Raw genomic sequence first — 26,794 nt, 5'->3', positions numbered from 1 at the left:
GGTTAAAAATCCCTGGTACTCAGAGGAGAAGCTGAAAACAGTAATTCACAAAAGCAGCTGCACCACACAAAAATATTGGTGAATTCAGATGTACACACTCAATGTGCTGCAAGGCCATAGTGTTCCAGCACAGCTGCAGCAGTATTAAAAATAAACTTTTAAGTGGATAGTGACAGAAAACAGATTTTAAATTAACATTAAAAATTATGTAATATTTGTCTACTGTGAATTCAGCTAAAATCTCCTCCAAGGTATAAAAGAAAATTCTTATATTGAATTTAAGCAAAGTTCTGATGTTTCTCTTTGTACCTCTGATTTGATTTGCTGTCGTAGCTTTCTCAAATATTGATGGACCTTCTCCATAAAGGCTCGACCCAGAGACAGAGAAGCAAACTTTTTTCCAGACTGCTTGAAAAGTTCAGTAGCCTTTAAGAATGTTAGAAACAAAAGACAGGACAAGATAATTTTTCACTTTTTAAAACTTAAATGACAGAACTTGCCATTCTACTAATTTTTTCCATCATGTAACTGCCAAACAGGACAGACTTACAGTTCTAATCTGAAAGCAGGCTGACTGCAAATCACATCAAATATGTCAATAAAAAACATCATTTGAAATAATGTAATTCTGCATACCTTCTCCAAGCAGCTCGATTTTATTTTCTCCACATCTGCCTTGATTGAACTTTCAAAGGAGTCAATTTGCTTACTTTCATTCTGAAGACACTCATTGAAAAACTTTACCTCCTCAGATGCACAGTCACCACCCTCTGAAAATAATCTGAAAGCAAACATATAAACAAGTGGTTGTGAGTCATTTTACTCCAAGACCATTATAGCTAAACAGCCCTGAAACAACTCAAATGTGATAAAAACAGCATTATAATTGTGGTTTAACAAGATACATTTCTTTTTAAATAGGAAACTAGACAAATTACAAAATAAACTTTACTTTTACTGTTCTGCCTATGCAAAAAACACTGATTCCCAGAACTAAATCACCATTTATAAACAACAATTCCATGAAATCTATGTACCTGCAACTTTTGAGAAACGCCACATTTGCGTCCCTTAGTTTTCCTAAAGCTTCCTCCAAGTGCTGCTGGTAACTTCTCACAGTAACCCTGATTGATTCCAGATGGTTGTGGAGCTCTGATTCCAGATTATTGCTGGAAGAAGTTAACCTAACAGCAAATAATAAAAGACAGGGAAAACATGTCTGAAGAGGAACACACATGATGATTCAGCAACTGCTGGCTGTAAATACATGAAAAAAATTGAGGACTCCAAAGTTATTTATGACTCTCAAAGCAACTCCCTGAGCTGGGATGGTTTGGATGAACCCATGGAAGGTATCAGCAACAGCTGATACTATTGGGCACTTTTCTTCCAAAACAATTAGTCAACTGATTTTACTGTGCACGTTCAGTAAACTGGATAGAATCTAAACAGATGAAACATCTTTTCTACTTAAAGACTGCCAGCACTTTGAAAGGAGATGAGAAATTCCATGAGTTCAGTCCTGATTTTAATTTCTTCAGGAAAAGAGAATGAAATTCTTTATGTTTTCCAGTTTCATGAAGTAGTCTTCATTGAAGAGCAGTGACATATAAAATAGGTTCAGAATGCAAACCATGAACATCTCAGATAGCAATCAGGAGTATTTAACTAGGGAGATTCACAGCAACAGCAGTGGCACACTTACTGCTCAGTCACAGGCGCGTGGAGCAAGTCATACTCCAAGTTATGGACTCGGGAATGAAAGTTTGTGTTGAGGTTATTGAGCTGCTCTGAAAATCTGAGGAATTCATCTTTCTCCTTTTTCAGGCCTTCTGCCAGCACTGCACAGTGGCACTCAAGGTGCTCTTTGTGAAGTGACAGCTCCGCTGAGAAGAAAGGAAATGTACAATAGGGACATTATTTCCTCTTTACTGTGAGATATCACAATGCCCAGCTAACCTGTGATCAGCAGCAGCAGCAAAATAAACAAAGCCAGACCTCACAGTAGCTAAAACACACAAATTAAATACATTCACTTTGGTTTCTTTGATTTTTCTCCTGTGCAAGACATCTATCTTTAACAGCTCCTAATCCATTCGAACCACAAATGTCTCTTGTTTGCTCTAAGCATTCTTTTCCTTTTATTTTTGGTCATTGCTGACATCTCCATTATCTCTGTTCTCAGTCTTGTAACAAAACTAAAAGTTATATTTTTTAATGGAAAATACACTTTTCCTGGTTTTGTGAGGGAAATAAAAAAATCAGTTTTGGTCTTGCTTCTGGAATGACAGCTGCATAAATCAAGAGCCAGCCAATCACCTCAAGAAAGGTACCAGAAGAAGCACCTGTCCTCTCTGCAGAAAAAGGGAAATTGAAAAATTATTTGCCTCTTTTCCAAAAGAAGAATTTTTTAGCTTATGTGTTAAAGACCAACAAACCTGTCTAAAATATTTTTTCTCACCATAAAAACCTGACACTTCCCATGCAGAAAGAGTTTTCTTTAGAAGATGCTCTGTAGCTGCTCAGTGATATGTCACAGAGTTAAATCCTTCCTCCCATATTTTCAGAAGCTTGGCCCTGACATTTTGGCTCTCTCAACTAGCTACCTTTTTTTTCCTGCAACACTTTAAAAATATTTTTTGTACACCACAAACTCTTGTTAAATAATTTCAAGGTGGATGAAAATTCACTAACACTGACAATAGAATGTCCAACATCTTCTACAATCCAGTTGTTAATCAAGGCACTGCTGTCCATTTTTCCAAAAATAACACAGCACAAACCAAGAAGAGCTGTAGAAAAGAAATGTCATTAAAAAATATGTCAGTAGCATAATATCCTGGGAATTCAAAGACACTCAACTGCTTTCTATTGTCCTCTATTACTGGGTCAACTACTGCTGAAACAGATTTTGGACCACTTAGGACCATCTCTAAATGAAGACATGTGATCCTCACAATACAAAAAATGTCAATACCAGCTCGAACTTTGTAGATATTTGTCTGTATCTCCTCCTGCTTTTGTTGATGCAACTTAAGATGCAGCAGAAGTATTAAATTCAGCTCCTCTTTCTTGGCAGCTACAAAGACATAGGAGTTGGACAAGGATTCTGCAAACCATTCCTCCAAGTGCTCAAAAAAGCAGAGGCGAATCCTGTGATTAAAAAAGAAATATTACAGCCAGGAATAGTAAATATATTATTTCTAAAAATTCAACTTCTGGCTATAGGAAGGTACAGTTTCAGTACATTTGCACAATACTGACAGTTTTTGAGCTAGCTCCTTAGTACTGAGGAGCAGGCATTTTACCTTCATGGCTCTGAAGTAAAATTAGGCAAATTCCTTGTCTTTCTGTAATATGTTTTCTCACTAAATAATTTTCCATAAAATATGAATTTTCTGTAAAGGTACATGTTTTTGTGGTACTTTGACATCCGTGAATACAAAGCAATGTAAATATTTTCTGATATTTGTATCAATTTAAAAAGTGGAATAACGTAATTGTCCAATCATAATTTGATAATTAAAAATCTAACTATATAAATATCTAATGATATAATAGTAATTAGATAACTTTTGCCTCTCTACTCTAATGTTTCTTCTAAACAGTTGAAATTTGTCTATCACATAAAAAGAAAGAAAGAACAGAAATTGTTCTCAGCTCACCTTTTTTTCAGTTCAACAAATGTGGCTTCTGTGAGAAGTACATATTTCAGGTACATAGGAAGTGATCCTTCTTTTTCATATTTTGTAAAATCACTCTCTATCATGTCAGTCTCTCCTGTCTCTTCAACTCCAAGAACAGTGTAAGTGTTTCCACTAGCAGTGGAAAAAACCTCCGTGACAATTTCAGCACTTTCTCCCTCGCTGCTCTGAGACACTGACTGGGAAATTGTTGGAAATTATCACGTTGCTTTTTAAGGTATCAGCATAGAATCAACAGTGCACCAGCTAGTGTAAGAATCCTAAGGATATTTAGAATAATGTTCTCATTCTCAATTTGGACATTTACACAGTGCTGGCAATATTTATATATTTATATTTACATATACACACACACAAATATATATACAAATATATTTATATATTTATATGCCAGCAAGACATAGGAAGAGTTGACAATGTTTTAAAAGGTTTTTGTTATGGTAATACGTTGCTTTTTAAGGTATCAGCATAGAATCAACAGTGCACCAGCTAGTGTAAGAATCCTAAGGATATTTAGAATAATGTTCTCATTCTCAATTTGGACATTTACACAGTGCTGGCAATATTTATGTATTTATATTTACATATATATACACACACACATATATATATATTTTTACATGCATATGCCAGCAAGACATAGGCAGAGTTGACAATGATTTAAAAAGTTTTTCTTATGGTAATAAATTTATGGAAACAGAAAAATTAATACTTAGGTACAAATACTTGGCTTAAAACATTCACCACAAGCTGAGAACAGTGTGATAAAAGATTTAAAAAAAAGATGCAAAGGGTTTCTACAAGGGTAAAAGATCCAAAAGAATGGTTGTCAACTGTTTTATACACTCCATTTCCCCATAAAAGGATCTAGAGCCCTGTGTGCTTTGTAAGCAAACTAAGCAAAAAAGGACTTTCTACTAATTCTCAGCAAAAAGACTTCCTTTTCCTCCTTATTTTGGACAAGACTGCCTTCACCTTCAAACTTATTCTCTTGCTCACTTACCTGTGTAATGCTTAGTCCCTGTTCTGCATGCTCATTTTCTTCGCTTTTATGAGGAATACTCTCCTTTTCTTCTTCCTCTGTTTCTTCAATTTCCTGTGCCAAGATCACCTGTTTCTGTGTTAGGTTTGTTTCTCTAGCAGATTTCTGACAACTGTCCCTATCTTCTGTCACCAGTTGAGAGAGGTGATCATCCTGCTCTGCTCTGGGCTGGGATGTCCTTCCCTCGAGCCCTGGGGGCAATTTTGGATGCCACAATGTCAGAAAGACCTAAAGCTATTAGAGAAATCTCCAAAGGAGGGACACAGAGATAGTGAAGGGTCAGGAGGGGAAACCATACAAGGAGTGGCTGAGGGCATTTGGTTCAGCTGCAGAAGAGGAGACTGAGGTCACACCTCACTGGCAGCTGCAGCTCCTCTCGAGGGCAGTGGAGCTCTGATCTCTGCTCTCTGACCAGGGACAGGACCCAAGGGAATGCCTGGAGCTGTGCCAGGGGAGGATTAGACTGGATATCAGAAAAAGGTTCTTCCCCAGAGGGTGCTGGCACTGCCCAGGCTCCCCAGGGAATGGGCACAGCCCCAAGGCTGCCAGAGCTCCAGGAGGGTTTGGACAACGCTCCCAGGGATGCACAGGGTGGGATTGTTGGGGTGTCTGGGCAGGGACAGGAGCTGGACTTTCACAATCCCTATGGATTGTGAGCTGGTCCTTTCCAGCTCAGGATACTCTGTGATTTTCCTCTCCTTCCTCGATGCTCTCACCTTGCTGCTCCACCATATGTTCACCTTCTGAAGCCTCAACTACTTATTTACAGTTAAAGCAGAGTTCTTCTGGTTACAATCCAAAGAAATACAGATTGAAAACCAACCAAGCAGAAATACCTGTTTGGACTGTTGAGGTATTATCTTGATCTTGAACTGTGGAGTCTGTCATGCCTTGCAAGTTCTAAAAGCAAAACAACAACAAAAAACACCCACCACACCATTTTAAAATATGGATTTGCTTTCTTCTAAGAAACCCATATCCCTTCTCAAAATGTATCTATTTCAGTAAGAGACACAACAGTCTTGAATAGATCACTCACTATCTAAAGAACCTCTAACACTCAAGTCAATTACTTTAAGTCTGTTACCTTGTAGTTTTCTGTTCAAAAGCCAAGTGAATTTGCTAAAACTCTGTTTGTAATAAGGACAGAGTTAAAAGTGTGGGACTGAAAAATGTTTTGGTTTCCCTCTGCTATCTCTACCAAAAGCATTTTATTCAATTGATGAAACAGTACTTTATATAATCAGAATTTTAAAGGTAATATTAATTTTCTCTAAAGTAAAAAAATAATATACCAGTAAGGTTTTAAACCAAAAGAAATTTTTTTTTACCTGTTTGAAGATTTCCTTCACACTAAAATGCTGGCTGATGGATATACTGTAAGAAATCAACTCCCACAAAATAGCTTTTGGATAAGCCATTACTTCATTCATTACAATCTCCTTCAATGTCTCATTCCTGTCAAATTTAAGGTCACTGTTTAAGAGACTCAAGTATGTATAGAAATAAAATTGTGACTACAGTGCCTTTAAATCTAAATTCAACTTTTTTGATGAATGTCATAAAACCTTTAGGCTAAACGTTGCCATTGATCTGTTTATACTGAATACAATCACATCCTAGCTTGTTAGAGATTAGTTCATTACAAACAAATAAATGCACATAAATTAAGAAATATTTACAATAAAGCCTTTTACATCCTTCCTTTTGGATGGGGAGCCATTCAAACACTGCTTACATAAGAGAAGTCAAATTACTGTCTTCCATGTTAGTTCTGCACTGTGCTCAGCTGTGACTGAGCCTTTCTGGTTTATTTTCATTTTACCTGAAAAAAACAAACTAATTGCTCAAGCTGAGTGTAGATTAAAGAAAAATCAGCATTCACACTTGTTTTCACTTACATTTGCTTTGTCTCCTAAACAAAGATAATTATGGGGAATTTATGTATGTGTTCAGATAGGTTACATTGTATTTTCACTTGGTCTGTTACCTCTGGCTTTTTAAAAACTGTTTGAATGATTATTAAGAGTGTCAAACCCCCAGCTCCAACCACAATCCCACTGTGAGGTGTGTGAAGGTGTGAATCTGCCCCTCATGTCCATATTGCTCTTCTAATGTGCCTCTGATCTAACAGGCAGAAAAGACCTCCTGGGTGTGAGAACAGAGCTGCTTCCTCTCAGGTTTCACACCTGCTGCTAAGGTCTTTAGCAAGGAGAGCAGTATTGCACCAATTTTATATGGTTTTTAAGGCTGCAAATGTTTAATCATAAGAAGGATAACAACGAACTTGCCAAAATAAATACTTTGGCTACCTTAAAAATCTTAGTCCTTGCAACTTTGAATGAGATTGAGTTTGTGAGTGCAGATATGATGGTGCAGACCAACTTCTGATTCCGGTGATTTAAAAAGCTGAGCTACTACTTTTACTTTCTGAATAAGGCATGGATGTGATGGTATGCACAGTAATACTGATGTGGTTTTTAAATGATAACAGTCTGTCTTTGTCCCATTCCTAAACTGTGGGTATTATTTGCCTTAACCTTGTTCAATATGTACATTATTTTATATTCTTACATGAAGTAAAACAGTCTTTTTCTATACCTTCACACAACAGCATAAACAAGGCCTAAGTAGTGCAACCAATGTTAAAATATGCTTTACTTTTTAAATTTACAATACAAAATTCATACCTAGTTCTAATTTGATCTAAAGAAGAAAGGGCATTCTTCAAATATTCCTCTAGCTCTTCTTCACAGCTGGCCATTTTCATTTTTTCCAAAATTGTATCCAGATCATCTTTCATCACCTAAGGCCACATTAAAAAGCTAGTAAAAGTGATTTAGTATATACTAAAATCTCCATAACTACTTAGGATTCAAGTAATTTGATTATGTACATATATTCTACACCAAGACCTTAGCAAAACTCTTCACCTATGAAGATCTTCCTAGATAATGAACACCTCTGACACAGTCAGAGTGGCTGTTTTAACAGAGAATTTGGCATCCAACCAGACTCTACACCTGCACAAGATCTCATAATAGCAACTTGCAGCCACTTTGTACAGAAAGCAGCAGTGATCTTTATCACTTTTGTTATATCAAGACAAGACTGTCCATTCAGTGTGAATCAAGCAGTTAGCAAAAATACACTAGACAGAATGAAACTGAAAAGTAGAAATTCTAACATAAAAGTCAAGTTATTTTATAGTGGCTATTTTGAATTCTAGAGGGTTATTTGTATTAAGAAATCCTTTCTTTACATTATGCCACATGCTTGTTTTTATGTTTATACCTGTATTATTTTATCCTTTTGCAATCTGTATTCATCTACTTTCTTCTGAAGTACATCTTCCTGCTGGGACAGTTTGGACAGATGGACATCCCAGAGATCCATGGCCTCCTGAACACAGCTGTACAAGCCTTGACAATGCTGCTCATGCCATTTAGCCATCTCCTTAAAATCACTCTAAAGAAAAACATTCAAGTGAACAAGTTGTTTATAAACTGCTGGAAGGCGAAATGAATGAGTAAGAGGATATGTAACATGATAAAAGGCTGCCTGGAATTACACAACTGGTATTCAACATTGTGTCTTCTATGTGGAGAGTTAAAAAAATAATCCAAGTAAATTGGGTAAGAATGTGGATTTTTATTCTACAAGCTGAGAGTATCAAAACTTCTGTTTATTCTGGCAACATAAAGCACCAAATCACATTCTACAATTTATCTCTTTATGAACAACTGCCCAGTGATTTTTATGTATAGAATCACAACAAATCAGATTGGAAGACTTGGGAGATAATTTAAATATATTCCTCTGCCTTTTAGCAGATTGGGCTAAAATACCTCATTTATCTCTATCATATGTATTTCAGATATAAATTATAATAAAAATACAACATATTACAAATAATGAACACAGTAATTATGAACTCTTCCATGTGAAACTCTCCCACACCAAACTTTGTTTCTTTGTAGTGGTTAGTCACACTATGGACCTCTTTCTAATGTGACATCAACAGCCTAGGATGCAGAAGGCATTGCAAGTGGGAGCACAGAAAGAACAGACTAGTCCCGAGGAGTGATAAAAATAAATGTAATCAACGTACATCCATGTGCTCCAGTTCTTGTTCAAACCTATTTCTTAGTTTCTCAGTCATCTGAAGCATGTTGGAATTCACAAGTTCAACATCTTCTACTGTGCAAATGTTCTTATCCAACAGAGTCATCTAAATGAAAAGAACACAAATTATTGACAGGTGTGTCTTTCAGAGAGCACGGCTAAACTCAGTACTTCTTTTCTTGTGATGGACCAAGACTCAGCCTCCTAGATCCCCCATTCTGTTAGTGAAGACTACAAATCAACTGGATACAGAGGGAGAAACTGAGGTAGAGAGGTGGAACTTCTTTGCCAACATAAGACAGATTTAGCACAAAGGCTGAGGGTCCTTGCATCCCCCACATAAACACAGGACAGCACCCCTTTCATTACTGGCATCTGTTATGACTTTTACACATTTCAAGTACAAATACCAAATACTACTGTGAAACCAAATGGATGCTTACTTTTTGAACTGAGTAAGACAGAGGTTAAAAACTAATTTCACTTGTTATCTCAATGTCTGGTGGATCCGCAAACACATTTTACTGTAATGACATACTGTACCATGGCTACCACACCCAAAGCTGGGACACTCACCTTGCAGGTCTGCACTTTTTCCTGACATTTGCCCTGGACCAGCTTGTATTGGACATGTATTTTCTCCACACACTCTGCATTATGGGTGTCTGAATGATGTGGAACAGACCACAGTCAAAATTCTGTATTTCACAGTGCAGTGTGAAAAGGAAACATGACAGAGGCCCTGCACTGAATCCCAGCACAGGGAACAGATCCCAGCAGTGTCTGCACATCTGTGTGACACTAACAATCAATCAAATAAGATGTTTTCATACACTGCTGTTTATAATTATGCTTAAAAGTAGCAAGTTATTTACAATTGCTACCAACTTCTTTGCTACCATACAGGCTAGAAACATCACAACAGGACGTGCTCTGGAGCAAGAGAAGGCAGGCACAGAGAGAAGCAGATGTTTGCATACACTGCTGTTTATAATTATGCTTAAAAGTAGCAAGTTATTTACAATTGCTACCAACTTCTTTGCTACCATACAGGCTAGAAACATCACAACAGGACATGCTCTGGAGCAAGAGAAGGCAGGCACACAGAGGGAAGGCACTCTACAGGACAGAGAAAGGAAATACCTCCAGTAATTCTTCCCCTCTTCTCCAAGAGTTAAAAAGGAGTATTTTTGTATGATTGAGAACTCATCCGTGTAAAAATTAAACTTTTATTTCCCCAGATTATTTCTAACCAAGCCAGTTCCTGCTAGATGTCACCAGGTACAAGTGCTTGTACCAGCCAAAGGAAAGTGATGTCACAGGCAGCTTCTTAAGGTCTTACAGCCAGCTTAAAGCAACTGAGAAGGTATGTGGGAACACATGCAACAAAGACTAGAGCAAACATGCACTTTCAAAGCAACTGCCTGCCTCATCACTGCCCAAGAACAAAAGAAAGTATTGCTTGAATTTCAGACTGTTTTTATGATTTCCCAACTTACCTATACTTTTGTTTAAATTCTCCAGAGTTGTGTACCAGTCATTTATGTCAGATTTTTTATGTGTTGGAGGCAACAAGGCACTATCAAAGGAGGAAACAAGAGTCAGGTACCTTAAAATACAAACCAGTCAGTTGTACATAAACTGTTATAAAATACAAAATTATGAATCAGAGTGTCCATATTACTGTGCTTTATTTTATTTACAGCCATCTTAGCAATGAAAATCAACCAAAGAGACTGTTGTTGTTCAAGGCCAACTGTTTACTACCCAACAAGGAACTAACTGTAATCCACCTTGTTCCTACATCCACTGCAAATAAACTCCCTGTAAATATTGTAATGCATTGCACCCAAAAATGCTTCTCGTGTTCAGGATGGATATTCAAACATAGCAGTGTTAAATTTGTACACATACTCCTCTCTTAATTTATTACACATGGAGAAAAAACCACCAACTTCTAGTTCTCCACCCATCTTTGTCTGCCAATTTCTACCACGTTTCATATGTCAGTAAGATTTACTTTTGTATTACTGCATTTTTAGCCCTTGATCACTACCTATTTAGGGTAGCTGGTGCAGTGAAAATAAAAAATGCATTTTTCCATTAAAAAGAGCTGTAGAAAAATAGGTTTAGACCCTGTCTTACTGCTGAATTTAACAATCACACACTGACAGAAAGCAAAGTGCATTTTGTAGCCAAGCCCCTCATTAACTCCAGAAAGAACTGTTTTCCTTTATGCTATATCCTCTTTTGCCATACCTAATGTGCTGCAAAACCCTCAGTCTCTGTTCACTGAGTACAATCTGCTCCTTTATCATATTTTCCATTTCCGTTATCACAGCTTGGGGATTCTGTATTTCTTCACTTACCATAAATTCTCTGCAGGATGGAATAAAGATATGTATAATGAAAACATGGTATCATACCTTATATCATATATGATATGCATTAAAAAAAAGTAACTTTTTTTAACTTGTTGTTTTATAGAAACCACAAATGGACACTAGTCACTTTGTGTTATTCATTGTCTAAAATAAGATTGCAAAATTTCTGACCTGAAACTCTGAACTACAGAGTTCTTTTGGATGAGCTTCCAGTCCCTGACTCTCTCTTGCCATTTCAGTTGATGCAATTTTTCTTTCTCAAGCTCTGATTTCATTAAATTAAAGAGCAGCTTGGCAGTTGCCCTCTCATTACCCAGCAGTGCTCTGTTTATATTCTGTGCATGAAAAAATAAAACCAGGTGTAGAAGCAGCATACAACATGCAAAACGAAAAAAGAGAATTGTGTCTTCTACACAAAATATGGGGGGGGGAAAGAATACAAATTATAACAAATACCCTGCAAAGTAGAAATCTCTCTATAGTTCAGTGATTGATAGGCAGAAAAAATTTATTTCATCTGGGGAAAAAAAGACATTCTAGGAATATTCAGACTGCTATCCTGCCCCAAGTAAAACATTTACCATGGCCTTATTGTTAATGAGCTTGTGAACATCAGCTGCCAAGAAGAAGGCAATTTCCTCCAGTTTCACAGTATACTTGGTCAGTACATCTGCTATCTGTGCAACAGAAGAATAAGGAAAAGCAACAACAAAAATTTAACTCAAATATCAGTTTACCAAGTTAAAAAACTACAGGAACAAGTAATTTTTTTTTTTTCCATTAAAATGAATTCCATTAGATTCATTAATTATTCATTAGTTAAATCTATTAAAGTGAATGACAATTAATTGGATGACACACAGTAAATTTTAAAATATTAATCTTAGTTACCTTGAAGACTGATTTTTTCAGTAATTCATAAAAATAGTAACTAAAACATTCCACTTTGCTACTATTCAGCTGATTTCTCTTTAATATCTGTGATAATTGAGTGCTCTGCAGACAGGCTGCAATATGAATTTAAAAATCAAACCAACTTCCTTTCAAATATCTGAAGGGAATCCACCAGTGCCTGTTTTAAGTGAACACAAAATTAAAGCAAATGTGTTCATCTCTGACATTTGTTGTAACTAATCCAACAGAAAGGTTACTGGTGATACTCTGGACCTTTTCATCATACCTGAATTACAAAGAGAGGAGAAACTGGCACTGGTAGAACAAACAGCTTTTCTTTGCCTACAAGGACAGTGCAGCAAGCTCTTCCACAGTCTATCCATTTTTTTATCCAAATATTTCCTATGATGTCCAACGACTTTTACAGGTTAGGCTGAAGACTACATAACTGCAACACGTTTGCTACTGATGCCAGCCAACCCAAACTAAAATCAAGCTAGGTCATGTCTGTGCTCCTTTCAGCTGCAGAGCAGCTATGTACCCCCAAAAAACCAGACCAAATGAAAGTCTGACCTACACAACCCTCCAGGGAAATAAAAGCAGCTCACATATTCCTTGAACCTTTAATATAGGTAACTGTGAAAGAAAGAAACACCTTCAAACTAGGAAAAAGTAGCTTCTGATTATGTGGGTGTAAAATGAGTGAATAGTTTATTGGTGAAAAGAAAGCAATCACCACACAACAGAACTACTGGCAGATCTCTGACTCCTGAGGAAACAAGCTACTCTTTGCTCTGCACCCAGCATTATATTAGCAAATAACAATCTTATGCTTAAGTAACAGTTATTAAGACTGCAGCTCACTTTCATGGCTCGACTCCTTTCAATCTCCTTCAGGGATCTGTCCACTGCCCTAATCCACTTCCTTCTGTTTGAGGACTCCTCATGGATCATATTCCAGAGTTCTTTCAAACCCTGCAATAAAAATCTACTCTCAATTTCACTGAAAAGTGAATATATGTAAAATAAAATTTAAAAAGTATAAAGCAAATAATTTAGGACTCCAATGAGCCATAAGAGCAGACACAAGTAACTGAAGTTGAGCCATTGCTCTGAGTTGCCTTACTTCAAATGAGAAACCTTCCAAAGCCATGTCAGATGCAATCTTTTCAAGCAGAAGTTTACTCTTTTCATCTGATTTCATCACTTCAAGCTGAAGGGATTCTTGAAGATTCAAAACAGAGGCTTCCATCTCCTAAAATGGCAGGTCAGCGTGATCATTTGAATATTGGGCCCTGACCTTAGAAGAGCACTCAAGACTGGGTTAAAACCTCCTGCCCTACCCTGCCAATGCAGTCCAGCTCCTGCTGCATTTCGGTCACTGCTGCATCGTGGCGCTTTTGCCGCCGTTCTGCCAGGTACTTCCATGTACTGCTGCTTGTTTCCTCAGGAACTGCCAAGGAAGAAATGAGGATTCTGTAGCCTGGTGCTGCTGCAGAACATGGGAATCATGAAAAATAAATCCCTAAATCTACACTATGACTGCTGTAGGTTGTGCAGCTTTCACAGTGTGTAACATCTTTCCATGGGAAATGCAATCTCAGCAAAGGCAGGTTAAAAATACTAGGGCATATTTTAAAATTTCCTTTATTAACTTCTGATTTTTCAGAAGGATAATAGCATGGAACTATCAACTAAGCTCAGGTATGATTTAAAAAAATTGCAACATTTCAGGAATGAGATCTGATTATATCAAAACTGGAATTTATCATCTAAACATAACCTGTGATTGACTGACAATTTCACAACTTTTGGGGGTTTTTTTCTATTAGAAGACTCTTAATCTTCAAAATTACCAACTAATCATCAAAAAAGTGTCAGGCCATTTCTGAGCTTGATTTTTGTTGCCTTGCAGGAGAAAGAGTCCCAGTGAGTGTAACCAAACTGTGTATTCTACTCCCCTCTACCTCATTTTGTGATGACCTGTTAATGATGGGTGGTTTTCAGTGCACACCTGACCCCCAGGATACCAGCTGGGTGTTAAAATAAGACAGGCAAACCCTGCAAGGCGAGGCATTTCTTTATCTTTAGAATGACTCAGCTGGGGAAACAGCAGCATCACCCATCCAGTGAGGGTCATCTGTGCTAATGGGCCACGATGAACTGATTATGCACTAGCAGAATGGGCAGCTGAAATGACTACCACAGACTCCAGAAATATTCCAGGACTCATGCGATTGCATCACTTCATTCCATTGGGAACCTCCCTGCACTGGGGCATGTACCACCTGAACCCCACTGTATATAATTTAGGCACTCTGGGGACTTGGGACACCACCACCACTGGACATCCAAAAGAGGAGCCAAACTTCCACAAAACCACCCCTTCTGACAGGACTGCAAACCTGATCAACAGGGTGCCAGCTTGTACTCTGACTTTGAGGTTTTCAACCAGTTTTTCTGTATCATTGCGTTTGCTGTAATCTTTCTATTAAATTGTAACTCAAATTTGAAATCTCTCAAAAGGTATTTGTGTGGGGTTAATTTCTCCTGCTGGTTTACTTTCAAACCAGCACAACTTTATACCTTGTTCAGCTAAACCTGTTACATGTACCACATGAATGCAAATTAAAATAGATGGGATTAAGGGAAACCAGTTTTACCAACTACATCAGGCAGGCCTCTGACTTTCTCAGCTGAACTTGCATCTACATTTCCCCGTGTCTCTGGAAAAGTTGTAGATTGTCTGAAATATTAAGAGAATAAAGCTTCATTTTGTACTAAAAATGCACCAGAAGAGGGTGTAGTATAATGCACTTTAATTGGCAAAATGTAACATTAAAGTGAACATAAGTATCATTCTAACTTTAAAGAATATAATTCAAGGAATCAAAATTCCTTCTTCTGAGACAAATTGAAGTCTGGGTAGGTCCCAGCTTCAAATCCATTAGGATGGCATTACAGCAACACATGCTAGATTTAGAACATGTAAACTACAGAGACTTAGAGAATAGCTCTAAAATGTAAAAATCCTATGAACTCTTAAGGAGACACTAGGAAGAAATGTGGAAACAGCCTTTATCTGCCCAGTGCTTTTCTCAACAGCTTAGGCACTGTGTTTCTCCTTGGGGTGGGGTCAGTGAGAATCCCTGTATCATTATTCAGCAGCTGGCTTAGGGTAAAAAAGGATGGATGCATTAACTTCATTCTTGTTCATTACATTATCTTACTGCACCATCATGTAAGCCATTTAGCTGGAAATAGAGCCTAAAAAGTATGTGTCACACTGGGTGTATATCTAGATTGCTATGAGCAAAGACAATTTCTTTTTAAAAGGAAAGCCATACCATATGCCTGTCATTGCAAATATTAGTCTGTTAGCCTGCACTTCAAGTAAGCAGTTCATTATATTAAATTTACATTTGGCAAGGAGACAGTGTATTACAAGTTGTTAGTGCTATGACCAAGAATTCAGGGGTTTCTAATTCCCTGTGAAAATCTGTCAATTTCATACCTTCAGTTATGAACATATAATTGGGGTTTTAGGCTTCTGTTCCCTACCTGTCTGACTGTGGTGTTTTTGTGAAGTCACTGACGGGTGATTTTCCAACACATTTCTGCTGATTACTCGGTGATGGCATGGCATCAGCAAACATTTCTGAATGTCTATTTACAGTGCACTTTTTACTCTTCTTAGAGGACCTTGTCTTCTTCTTTCCTTCATCCAAAAGGTAGGCTAAGCACGCCTTCAAAGAACCATAATCTCAACAATTAGAATTCCTTCAAACCTACTGAATGGAGAACAGCGACAAAATAATTAATAAAAAATAGTAGGGGAAAAACAACAGAAGAGAAAGGTAAAACAATGAACCCTACCTGCCACATGCATAACCATTTTCATCGAAGGCTATTTTCAAAATGAGAAAAAAAAGGATAATCTTCCTCGGAGAGGAAAAGTGGAGTAACTGCAGGGTGTTGCCTTGCTTGTAGTTACCAGAAAAGTCAACAGCAGAGTGAGAAATGCCTGAATCTGGCTAACTATGCCTCTAAATGTTTTACTGCTGGGTTGTGATTCTGCCTTCAGTTAATATAACCTGATATATAACAAAGAGATGGGAACACATGTAGATGCATTGGAGAGCATATGCTGGAGATAACACATTCATTTTCACTAAAACAAACCAAAACCAGAAATGTTGAAAATGACCTGGGGTCATTTCAACAACCACGAAACTGACTAACACAACAAATTCCTTTGGCTTTTGCCAAATCCTTTGCTTTTTTTACCTTGGCCTTGAAGATCTGTTTACAGCCTTCCTCTCTGTGAACATGTCACTGCCGTCCCATTGAGAACTTGTTGTTCATCGCAGCTGACTGGCCGGGCCTGCTTCCAGAAGAACTGGCAACTCCAAGCTGGGAGCCAAGAAGAGATACAACACTTCAGTTGGAAAAGGGCCTTCTTGTTCCTTGAATCACAGAATGGTTTGGGCTGGAAGGGACCTTAGATCATCTTCCAGCCTCCTGCCATGGGCAGGGACACCCTGCACTATCCCAGGTTGCCCCAAGCCCTGTCCAGCCTGGCCTTGGACACTGCCAGGGATGAGGCACCCACAGCCTCTCTTAGCAACCTGTGCCAGGGTCTCAGCACCCACACAGGGAAGAAATCCTTCCCAATATCCCATCTAACCCTGCCCTCGGGCAGTTTGAAGCCATTTCCACTTGTCCGGCCACTCCAGGCCCTTTTCCAAAGTCCCTCTTTGGAGCCCCTGTAGGCACTGCAAGGGTCTCTAAGCACTCCCTTCTCTCGTGCAGCCCGGACACCCCCAGCTGTCCCAGCCTATCCTAGAGCAGAGGCGCTCCAGCCTCCAAAGCAGCTCGGGGAGACTCCTAACGGCGAAACTCCAGGCCCATCGCCCACCTTCCAGGCGCGGCGGGTGTCGCTCCCGGTGTCGCTCCCGGCTCCCCGCCCGCTCCCCGCGGGGCCTCAGGCGGAACCGCGCGCGCCGTTGTCACACCAACGGGCCGGGGCGAGCGGGGCGGCCCGGCCGCGCCCACGGCGCCCCCGGGTGGCCGCTGCCGGCAGCTCCCGGCTGGCACATCCCGGCCGCCTTCTCATCCCGGCCGCCTGTCCTCATCCCGGCCGCCTTCTCATCCCGGCCGCCTCCTCCTCATCCCGGCCGCCTGTCCTCATCCCGGCCGCCTCCTCCTCATCCCGGCCGCCTCCTCCTCATCCCGGCCGCCTCCTCCTCATCCCGGCCGCTTCTCCTCATCCCTGCTGTCTGTCCTCATCCCGGCCGCTTCTCCTCATCCCGGCCGCTTCTCCTCATCCCTGCTGTCTGTCCTCATCCCGGCCGCCTCTCCTCATCCCGGCCCGCCCCCCCGGGAGGGACCAGAGCTCCGGAACCGCGGGCCACAGCCCCAGTTCGTCTCTGCCCAAGGCAGGCCAGACTTCCCACGTCCGCACCTTTCAGCTCAGCACGGGAATGAGAACACGCCTGCGCTTGGGGGAAGGAACCTCGAAGGTCTCCCCCATACGTGGTCTCTCAATGCCTAAGCTGTTGCCATTCCTGAAGCTAGACTAACACCTTTTTTTTTTTGCCTTGCAGCTAAAAAACACCACTGTTCTGGTCTGCAAGTAAAAGTGCAGAAATTGAACAAAATATATTTTCTCTGGATTTCAGCCGGTTTCTTTCTTAAACTGCTCTCACAACAGCCAAGATAACAGTGCTCTGTGGTATGTCTGTCCCACCAGGCCACGTTCCTGCTCCCCACCTGCAGCTGAGCCAGGCTCCAGGCCCCGGGAATGCACCCAGGGACCCGCGGTGCGAGCGCTGTGCTGCTGAGCCAGGGAGCTCTTCATAAGGAACATCACACATGCTGTCCTGTCCCCTGTCAAAGATCCTGGGGGCCTTCCACCGACACCCCCATGGAGGCAGGGCCAGGAGATCTCCGGCTTGCCCACGGGACAGCTTTCCTCATGGACATCACAGAGGCCATTCCCCATTCCAGACCTTTGCGCCTGCACACATCCTGGGGCACACGGACAGGAGCCGGTCACCCTCTGGCTTCCCCAAGCACCAGCACAGGGACAAAATAATTGGGGGTCTCCTGAGTGGTCTCCCCCAAACCAGCTCTGGGCGCTCTGCACCCTGGAAGGGTGTGGGCACCCAGGGCTACCACCCCGTCCTGCTTGCCAGCCTGTGGCCATCACCGGTGCCGAGCACTGCTAGGACATCTCTCGGCTGGGACAGGGGAAGGAGCGAGCAGGGCTGCGGGAGGGAGCAGCAGTGGGGAAGGCTCAAAGCTGGCAAGGTCACCAGAGCAGGGAGAGGAGTAGATTCTGCTTGGATGGAGCCGATGCGTGACAAGAGGGTGATCTAGAGGTGAAAAAAGGCTTTCCTGGAGGGTGTTGCTGGAGCAATCAGCTTGTCACATCTGCTGGTCATACATAAGGGGTCACAGGCAAGTGCTCTTGTGAATGGGCAAAATCTTGAGCAGGTCACTCAAGGAACTCTGGAGCTTTTCGTTTCAGGGGACTGAGAATTGTGGAGGAAGTAGGATGCTAGTATTTCAGAGTAGTGTTTCAAACCAGGTGCTTACAGATTGTGTCCTGCTGAAGGATTGTTCTGTAGTGCTTAAACTTGGTCTGAAAGTTTATGATTTATTGCTGTCTCAGCCTCTTCACTGAAATGGTTGGCATCAGCCTACCACCATGCAACTCTCGGTCCCTAAGCTAGGGTTAGGCTTCCAAAAACCACAAAGCCCAGAGCACCAGGCACAATTTAGTTGCAAAAGGCATGCCAAGGGGAATACAAAACTTCCAAAACATGGCTCCCTCTCCACAGAACCCTTCTCAACACCGCAGGAACCTGAACAAAAATGACGCCCATTTTCTCTGGGAAACAAACATTTGTCTATATGTTGACTTTTATATGCAGGAGCACTTAAGAGTCTGGGTCTGATTAAGAAATTTTAGGCAAACCATCTTGTTCCCTTTGAACAGTCTCTAGCATCTAAGATGTACGAGTTAAATTAGAATGCCAGCCAGCAAGGATCTGGTAAATTGTCCCTAATTTGTTTCCAGTAGCCATGGCTTGTATGGGGTGGCCTAATGGTGGCCTTCCAGTTTCTGAAGGGAGCATATGAGAAAGATGGGGAATTACTAATTCCAAGGGTCTGGGGTGTCAAGAGGCCCTGGCACCCTGGCACAGGTTTCCTGGAGATGGTTGCCCTGTCCCTGGGAGTGTTCAAGGCCAGATTGGACAGGGCTTGGAGCAAACTGGTCTATTTATTGCTGTCTCAGCCTCTTCACTGAAATGGTTGGCATCAGCCTACCACCATGCAACTCTCGGTCCCTAAGCTAGGGTTAGGCTTCCAAAAACCACAAAGCCCAGAGCACCAGGCACAATTTAGTTGCAAAAGGCATGCCAAGGGGAATACAAAACTTCCAAAACATGGCTCCCTCTCCACAGAACCCTTCTCAACACCGCAGGAACCTGAACAAAAATGACGCCCATTTTCTCTGGGAAACAAACTCACCAGTCCAGGTTCCTGGTGTCAGTTTGCAGGATGGACTTGCCACTGTTAATTCAGGCTGAGTTTGTCGGGGTGGCAGCTTGGGTCTGGGAGGCATCCTATGCCGTGTGGAACCTCAGCAGGCAGCCTGCCACTCCTGCCCACAGTCCTTCAGCACATGTCCAGGTGTGTTTCTTGCACATCTGGGCATGTGCTGGCTCATGTTCAGCTGAAGTGGTGATTCCTCTCTCTGTAAACTGGTCTAGAGGAATGTGTTGCTGCCTATGGCAGGGAGGTTGGAACCAGATGATTTACAAGGTCCTCTTCTAACCCAAACCACTCTCTGATTCTCTGAATGCAGATGAGTACTACAATAATAATAACAATTTTGAAACATTTTGGTGATTGTCATCAAGAAACAACATTCAAGAGGAAAACATTCTCAGCACAATGATGGTTTGTGCAATTATAATCTCTTCTACAAGGTCATGAAATTAAAATTTATGTTAATTACAGCCCATAGCAATGATTATGCTAACAAACTGTTCCACTAATTATATTTAGGTATTTAGATTGCATTAATCAAAAAGTTTTATGCAAAGATTTGAATATTGCCTATATCTCATAAATAATAAAGACTATTAATGGAGATAATACATGCCTCAACCCACAATTACAGCAACATGTTTTAATTCAGTTGCTTAGCACACAAGTTTAAAAAATGAATTAGGAAACATAGATACTAATCAATTCTATGAGATTCATATTCACACTGGCTTATCTTTGTACTTTTTTTTTTTTCTTTAAGTAAGATGGAAATTCAAGAAACAAAGTGAAATATCTTCCTTTTTCATAATGAAAGGCTTTTTTCAACAGGTATTACAGCTCTTTGAACTTCCCTCTGACCAAACCAGTATTGTACATATTGGGTTTTTACCTTCTGCCCATGAACCAAGGGATCCAGCCTGATGCTCAGTGCTGCTCTCATGTCACTTACAGACTCTTGAGCCAGCCCTAGGAGTGGCCCAGGCTCTCCACCACACACCCACTCTGGGTGGCTTGGGCCTCAAAAGTAGCATCTTCTTTGGCCAGCTGAGTATTACAACTTCATTGTACATTTATTGAGAAAGACAAATGGAAACTATTGCACACAGCAGTTACTGCCACAAAAATTCTTGTCCTACAGTCCTATGTGGTTCTCTTAATGAGAACAATTCAACATCAGCAATGAATATTGGATAAAATTTGAGGGAAGCGATGAAGGATAATATAGCCACTGACAAGCCTGAGAAATGGGCTGACCACAAGGAACATCACCAAGTTCAAGAATGGGAAGCCCAAAGTCCTGTTTCTGCAGAGGAACTCTACCAGACAGGCACCAGAGCATACTGGGGGCCACCTAGCTGGGCTGGAAAGCTTTTGTCAGGAAAGGCTTTGGAAGTCCTGGAGAGCACCAAGGCCAGCACAAGCCAAAACATGCACCCTTCTGGGATCCTGAGCTGCACTGAGAGGGCAGCCAGCAGGCCAAGGGAGGGGATCCTTCTCCTCTGCTCAGCACAGATGAGCACCTCCAGGGCTGGCTCCAGGTTGGGGCTCCTCAGCTCAGAAGAATGCAGTGAAGAGCTGTGAATATGATGATGGAGGGATGGAGCAGCTCCACCCTGAGGGAAGGTGGAGGAAGATGGAACTATTAAGCCTGGAGAAGAGAAGGCCTAGGGAGATCTTTTCCAAGTCTATAAATACCTGAATGGAGGGATCAAAGCAGATGGAGCCAGGCTCTTTTCAGTGGGCCCAGTGACACAACCAGAGAGTGGTGACAAACTGAAATACAGGCGGTTCCCTCTGATCTCCAGGAAACACTTTGTTATTGTGAGGATGACTGGGCACTGGCATGGGTTGCCCAGGGTGGTTGTGAAGCTTCCTCCTTCAAGCTTTTGAAAAACTGCTGAGACACAGTTTTCTTTTTCAAATTTGTTCACAAACTAAAAGAAAAGAAGAAAATGCAAAAAGGTACTTTTTGCTAACACTTAAGAAAACAGTAAAACTGTGGTAATTTTAAAAATGAATGGTTTCCTTCCATTGATACTTGTTTCAGAAGGATATTAGTTTGGTACATTATTACCAAATTAAATACTTTAACTAGTCATTCCAGATAAGAAGATGCAATTGCAATTACAAACTATGTTTTGCTTATGGAGTTTAGCAATATGACAAAGTAGATAATGTACACCTCTTTTCTTAAAAATTTGGTAACTGAAATTTTCATGAATAAGAAAACTTACAAAGTTATATTATAATACTTTCTATTATTTCCTTTTACTGAGAAAATTTAATTAAAATCAGCAAACTCATAGAGAGGAAGAATAAATTGAAATACATCTGTTTTGTGCAATTAGCAAAGTCTTTTCCAAAAAATCAAAACCCAAGCACCCAAAGACCACCAGCAAAAAAGCTGTTTGTAGTGACAGTTAAGTTGACAAATGATTGTCATTTTACCTGGGCCAAATCAAGTGTAAACCCTCAGGATTATCTAATTCCTTACAGAAGTAGCTATATCATGATAACATTTTATGAGGTATTTAATGGACGTTTACAAAGCTGGGACAAGGACAAAGAGTTAAAAGACTGCTCTCAAAAGTAAATAGTTACATCTCCTGTCATTTTATATCTATTTCCTGGCCTGGGGAATTTTTAATTTCCAAACCTGCATGATGCACAGCACACAGCAAAACACTCTTTGGAGCATTAAAAAAAGGTCACATTTATAAGTAGCAGTGCCTTACAGCAAGACTGACATTTAATGGAGTGACAAACTGGTCTCCATGTCCAGAGCTGTCAGTCACAATGATGAATAAAGGCTGCTGGTGTAGAGATTACTGATTTACCTGGATGAAGGGGTAAGCACAGGGCACATACTGGGACTGTGTAGAATTGTAGTTGTAGGGAACCCCCAAGCCTGCTGTCCTCCAGAAGAGAAAAACACTCCCATCCAACTTGGCATGATCTGTGAGCTTACTGAGGGTGCACTCCATCCCCTTGTCCACAACACTGATAAAGATATTAAACAGGACCAGCTGCATGAACTCCATTTTCCACCACTCTGTGGGCCTGGCCATCGCCCAGTTTATCACCCAGCAAACAGGGCACCCATCCAAACCATGAGCAGACAGCTCCTTCAGGAGAAGGACGTGGGACTCACTGCAAAAAGGAGCAGGGAGATGCCTAGGAAGCCTCTCAGGTGAATTCAGGAGAATATAGTGGAGGGCTGTTCAGTTTGCAAATCAGTCTTGTTTAAAGAACTCTATATAACCATAACAAAACAAACAAAAAAGAAACCAAACAAAAAACCCCAAACAGACAAAAAACAAAAATCAAACAAACCCCAAAAACAACAACAACAAAAAAACCACCAAAAAAACCCACCACAACCCAAACATTAGGTTGAAGGTTTTTACTAACTTACCAAAAACCCCAAAAAGTCATATTTCTGTAGGCTGCTGTCCCAGTCTCTTCTCTCTGCTGGAGGACATCCTGAAGTGGAGCCAGCTGGAAGCAGGTGGGCCAGGACAGCCCCTGGGCTATTCTCACAGGCCAGCCCTGTGGCTGCCCCACTGTCAAAACCTGGACACATAAACCAAACACAGTTATGCACATGTGCTTAGACAGAGCAAAAATATTTTTGTCTTAAAAAAATAATTCATTTTGGCCATACATTTATATCACTGGAAAAAGCATAATGGCTCATTACAGTTTTCTTTTCAGTCACTACAAATGTTTAGAAAATATAGGAGTGCAAAAAATGGAAATATCATAGATCAATATGAAAACCAATTACAAGATTCCATTTTTGAAACTGCGTTGGACATCCTCTGTAGAATTTTACTCAGACCATTGAGATTTACAAAGAAGACCAAGAGTACTGCAGTCAAATGGCTTCTGTGCTAGTACAACACAGTCCCTGGAGACCTCAGCAGATTTCTCAAATATGATGGAGGGAGCACCTTAGCAGCTACAGCTCCCAGTTCTCTCAGGCCCCTGACATCTATCTGGGTGGGTCCCATGGCCTTGTGGATGCTCAGGTGGTCTTAAACTTGACCTTCTGCTACCATGGCTTGGAATTCAGTCCACCGGTCCAATAACCTGAGAGATGTGGGAAGAGGGACTGGCAGTAAAAATTGAGACCAACAGTTGTTGAGTACCTCGGCCTTCTCCTTGTCTGTTGTCACTAGTCCTGTCTGGCTTATGGGCGTGGAGGGGAGTAGGGGAGGTGTGGTAAGTCTCTTTTCATCTTTCTTTTCTCACTGGAGTACCTTTCAGTGGGAAAAGAAAGATAATAATAGGTGCTCTTATTATTTTTTGCATTCTCTTCCAAATACAGCTTCAACTGAGCCTTAGGTATACTGATCCCATTCTCACACACCATGTGTTATCTCTGTATTTTTCCCATGATGTCTGTTGCTGTGTACTGTCTGCACATTACCTTCTTACATCACATACATGAATTTTCAATAACCTTCTTGCTTTAATTTTCTTTCAGAAACCTTTTTGCATTATGTATGTTGTCTGCATATTACCTTTTTGCACTTTGAACAAGGAGATACTTACTCTGCCAAGCCAGCCTCCTGCATTCCTTGTCTGACTTCCTACAAACGGAAGTTGTGAGTTCTTGTTCTCAAACTAAAATTGTTTTAAATGGGTGCCAGCTCTGTTCAGCTACATTGTCCTTAGGGACAGTTTCCAGGGCATCCCATCCACTACTTCCTTAAAAAACTGAAAGTTTGCTCTCCTAAAATGTCTTAATCAGACCCAGACTCTTAAGTGCTCCTGCATATAAAAGTCAACATATAGACAAATGTTTACAAAAGCCAGTTTGAATGAACACGGGGGAAAAAAAAAAAAAGTAAAAGCAGCTCTCATGCCAAGGATCAAAGCCCAACACTCAGAATTCCCAGCTGGCACTCACTCCCAAGTGCTGCAGCAATACTCAGTCCCAAGGCACAGGAAAGTTCCATGGCAGCCCTTGCAGTGCCCTGCAAAGGCGAGGGCTGGCTCACTGCTGCTGTCCTTCCCTAGCCACGGATTCCAGCCCTGAGCCCTCTGCTTCTCCCCTTGTGCATTCTCAGCTCTGCACGGCAAATGTGCTGCCATCGGGAGATGCAGATTATTCCATTCCCGACAATTCAGCAGAGTATAACTTCCAGGAAGAGTGAGTCACCTGTAGCCAAAATTGGCATCTGTTCCTAATTCTTGCACAGAAATTTTGGGCGATTTGACCACGCCCTCTAATACCTGCTCTGTTTGTGCGGCTGTAAAGTGGGATTTAAAAATTCCTAACAAGAGTGCTCGAAGACATAATAATGTTTCTTCGTGAAGTCCTATGGCTTCTCCAGAGGAGCGGTGCTTTCCACGGTGAGTGGAAGATCAGTGACTTTGCCGTGCCTCCGTCGCAGGGCAGGAAATCCCGGGAGCGGGCAGCGCCCGGTGTGCGCCGGCAGCGACCGCCCGGGGTCCCCCTCGCAGCGCAGAGCGCTCCGAGCGCCTCCAGCGCCGCTGCTCCCGGCGGGAATGGATTCCCGGGAGCACAGGGATGGAGGGATGGATGGATGGCGGCTGGAAGTGTCCCGAGGGAGCGCCGGCTGCCATTCACACCCGAGAGGTCACTTGGCCGGCAATTCACACCTGAGGGGTCATTGGCTGCCAGAAGGGCAGGTGAGCCAGCACGGAGAAGTGTGCAGGGAACAGCGAGCGACAGCTGAAAGGTCTGTGCTGGAAGTTATTCCATGGCAATTCCTCGTCTGCTGGGAACAATGAGAGAGGCAGCAGCTGCTCCTCCCGCAGCACAGGAGTGTCCTGGGGGTTGCGGTTTAAGGACCCAGAGCCTCATTTCATAGAGGTGAAAAGCCAAAGAGCACAAGCCCTGAGCAGCGCAGGTTCCCTGGCAGAGCTGCTGTGCACTGCTCACACAGGACAGAGCAGGCACGGGAGAGTGCAGACGCTCTCTGCTGCCGAGTCCTGCCTCACAAGTGTCAGCAGAGAGCTAGAGACCAGGAATGATGATCGGGCTCCCTGGTTTCTCTTCTCTGTTGCATCCCGGACAGTGGTATTGAAATGAATCGTTCTTTGTGACAGACTCCTCGAAGCTTTATTCTCCACTTCAGATTCTTCTTCCTCCTGGAAAAGACCTGCTTCCCCTTTGCTTTGTGTTTATCTTCTGCTACACCTTGGTTGGTTAAAAAAAAGAATTTCTCAACTGCTACTTTGGAAGGGAGAGAGGAATCACCACAGCCAATGTCTTTTAGATTCTGAAAGGAAATTTTGTCATCCAATGAAAAGACTTACAAAACCCAAAAAGGCATTCTAAAGGGAATTATTCAGGAGCAATATTTACTAAGTACAAGATTTTTTCTATAGCCACTGAATGTATTGACCTTCATTTACCCATTTGCTATAGAAGGAATTATAGCATGCTTTGTAATTCAATATACCCTTTTAAATACTTACCTGTGAGATTTAATATGTGATGTTAATGGTAGTAGACACAGATGGAGAAAGAAATAGAGCCTTTTCCTCAAACTATCACAAATCAATAAGCTACAAAATATAATTTTGTAAACTAAAAATCATGGCAAGTCCCTTTAATTCTTGAATAGATATGTGACCAACTGAAAAGGTGATAATATCTCCTCTCTTATAAACTAATTTCCCTGGCTTTAAAGGTAGGAATTTAGACACCTTCTTACTGAAACCTTGCATCTTGAGTTATGTGATAAATTCTCTTGAGGTCATGTTACATATTTAGTACGAATACCTTCATTACATTCCCATGCTTTCTCTTCCCAGACCTGTGCACTTTGGACCCGATTTGTTTCTTCCAGGAGTGATATTTGGTATTCAGAACAGCCAGTCCTTTGTAGATTAGGAATACTATAGGATGTAACTGTGGAGATAACCACAAAAGAGGAGGAGAAAAGTCATTCAGACTTCCTTTCAGTGTTTGTGATACCCCTTTTAGTAGTAGATTTACTGGTAATTATCCATTCCCCGTGGACATGCTGACAGGACAAAGCAAATAAACTGATGGAAAAATATAGCTTTTTTTTTTTTTTGTGAAAGGAATTACAAGTGTTTGT

At 41.2% G+C, this 26,794-nt stretch overlaps 1 protein-coding gene across 1 annotated transcript in view; it reads right to left on the bottom strand.

Moving 5' to 3' along the window:
- The window catches only part of CCDC180 (coiled-coil domain containing 180), a 59,021-nt gene that overhangs the window by 14,338 nt on the left and 17,889 nt on the right, over window positions 1-26,794 (bottom strand). Inside the window, exons 4-30 of the mRNA XM_039730356.1 lie at window positions 26,473-26,601; window positions 23,128-23,285; window positions 22,550-22,712; window positions 20,602-21,646; window positions 16,437-16,562; window positions 15,711-15,940; window positions 14,813-14,895; window positions 13,493-13,602; window positions 13,276-13,404; window positions 13,014-13,124; window positions 11,837-11,932; window positions 11,427-11,590; window positions 11,131-11,250; window positions 10,371-10,450; window positions 9,448-9,536; window positions 8,858-8,977; window positions 8,041-8,214; window positions 7,437-7,552; window positions 6,078-6,204; window positions 5,583-5,646; window positions 4,708-4,937; window positions 3,666-3,883; window positions 2,978-3,153; window positions 1,706-1,886; window positions 1,038-1,184; window positions 637-781; window positions 310-426 (exon numbers count right to left, since the gene is read on the bottom strand). Of these exons, the coding sequence (XP_039586290.1) occupies window positions 310-426; window positions 637-781; window positions 1,038-1,184; window positions 1,706-1,886; window positions 2,978-3,153; window positions 3,666-3,883; window positions 4,708-4,937; window positions 5,583-5,646; window positions 6,078-6,204; window positions 7,437-7,552; window positions 8,041-8,214; window positions 8,858-8,977; window positions 9,448-9,536; window positions 10,371-10,450; window positions 11,131-11,250; window positions 11,427-11,590; window positions 11,837-11,932; window positions 13,014-13,124; window positions 13,276-13,404; window positions 13,493-13,602; window positions 14,813-14,895; window positions 15,711-15,805 (2,892 nt within the window). The 5' untranslated portion in view covers window positions 15,806-15,940; window positions 16,437-16,562; window positions 20,602-21,646; ... (1 more) ...; window positions 23,128-23,285; window positions 26,473-26,601. The remainder of the gene's footprint in view (window positions 1-309; window positions 427-636; window positions 782-1,037; window positions 1,185-1,705; window positions 1,887-2,977; window positions 3,154-3,665; window positions 3,884-4,707; window positions 4,938-5,582; window positions 5,647-6,077; window positions 6,205-7,436; window positions 7,553-8,040; window positions 8,215-8,857; window positions 8,978-9,447; window positions 9,537-10,370; window positions 10,451-11,130; window positions 11,251-11,426; window positions 11,591-11,836; window positions 11,933-13,013; window positions 13,125-13,275; window positions 13,405-13,492; window positions 13,603-14,812; window positions 14,896-15,710; window positions 15,941-16,436; window positions 16,563-20,601; window positions 21,647-22,549; window positions 22,713-23,127; window positions 23,286-26,472; window positions 26,602-26,794) is intronic.

The sequence above is a fragment of the Passer montanus genome, unplaced genomic scaffold, assembly GCF_014805655.1.
Source record: "Passer montanus isolate IOZ18808 unplaced genomic scaffold, ASM1480565v1 scaffold71, whole genome shotgun sequence".
NCBI classification, from domain to species: Eukaryota; Metazoa; Chordata; class Aves; order Passeriformes; family Passeridae; genus Passer; species Passer montanus.
This window is presented reverse-complemented; position numbering and strand designations above follow the sequence as displayed.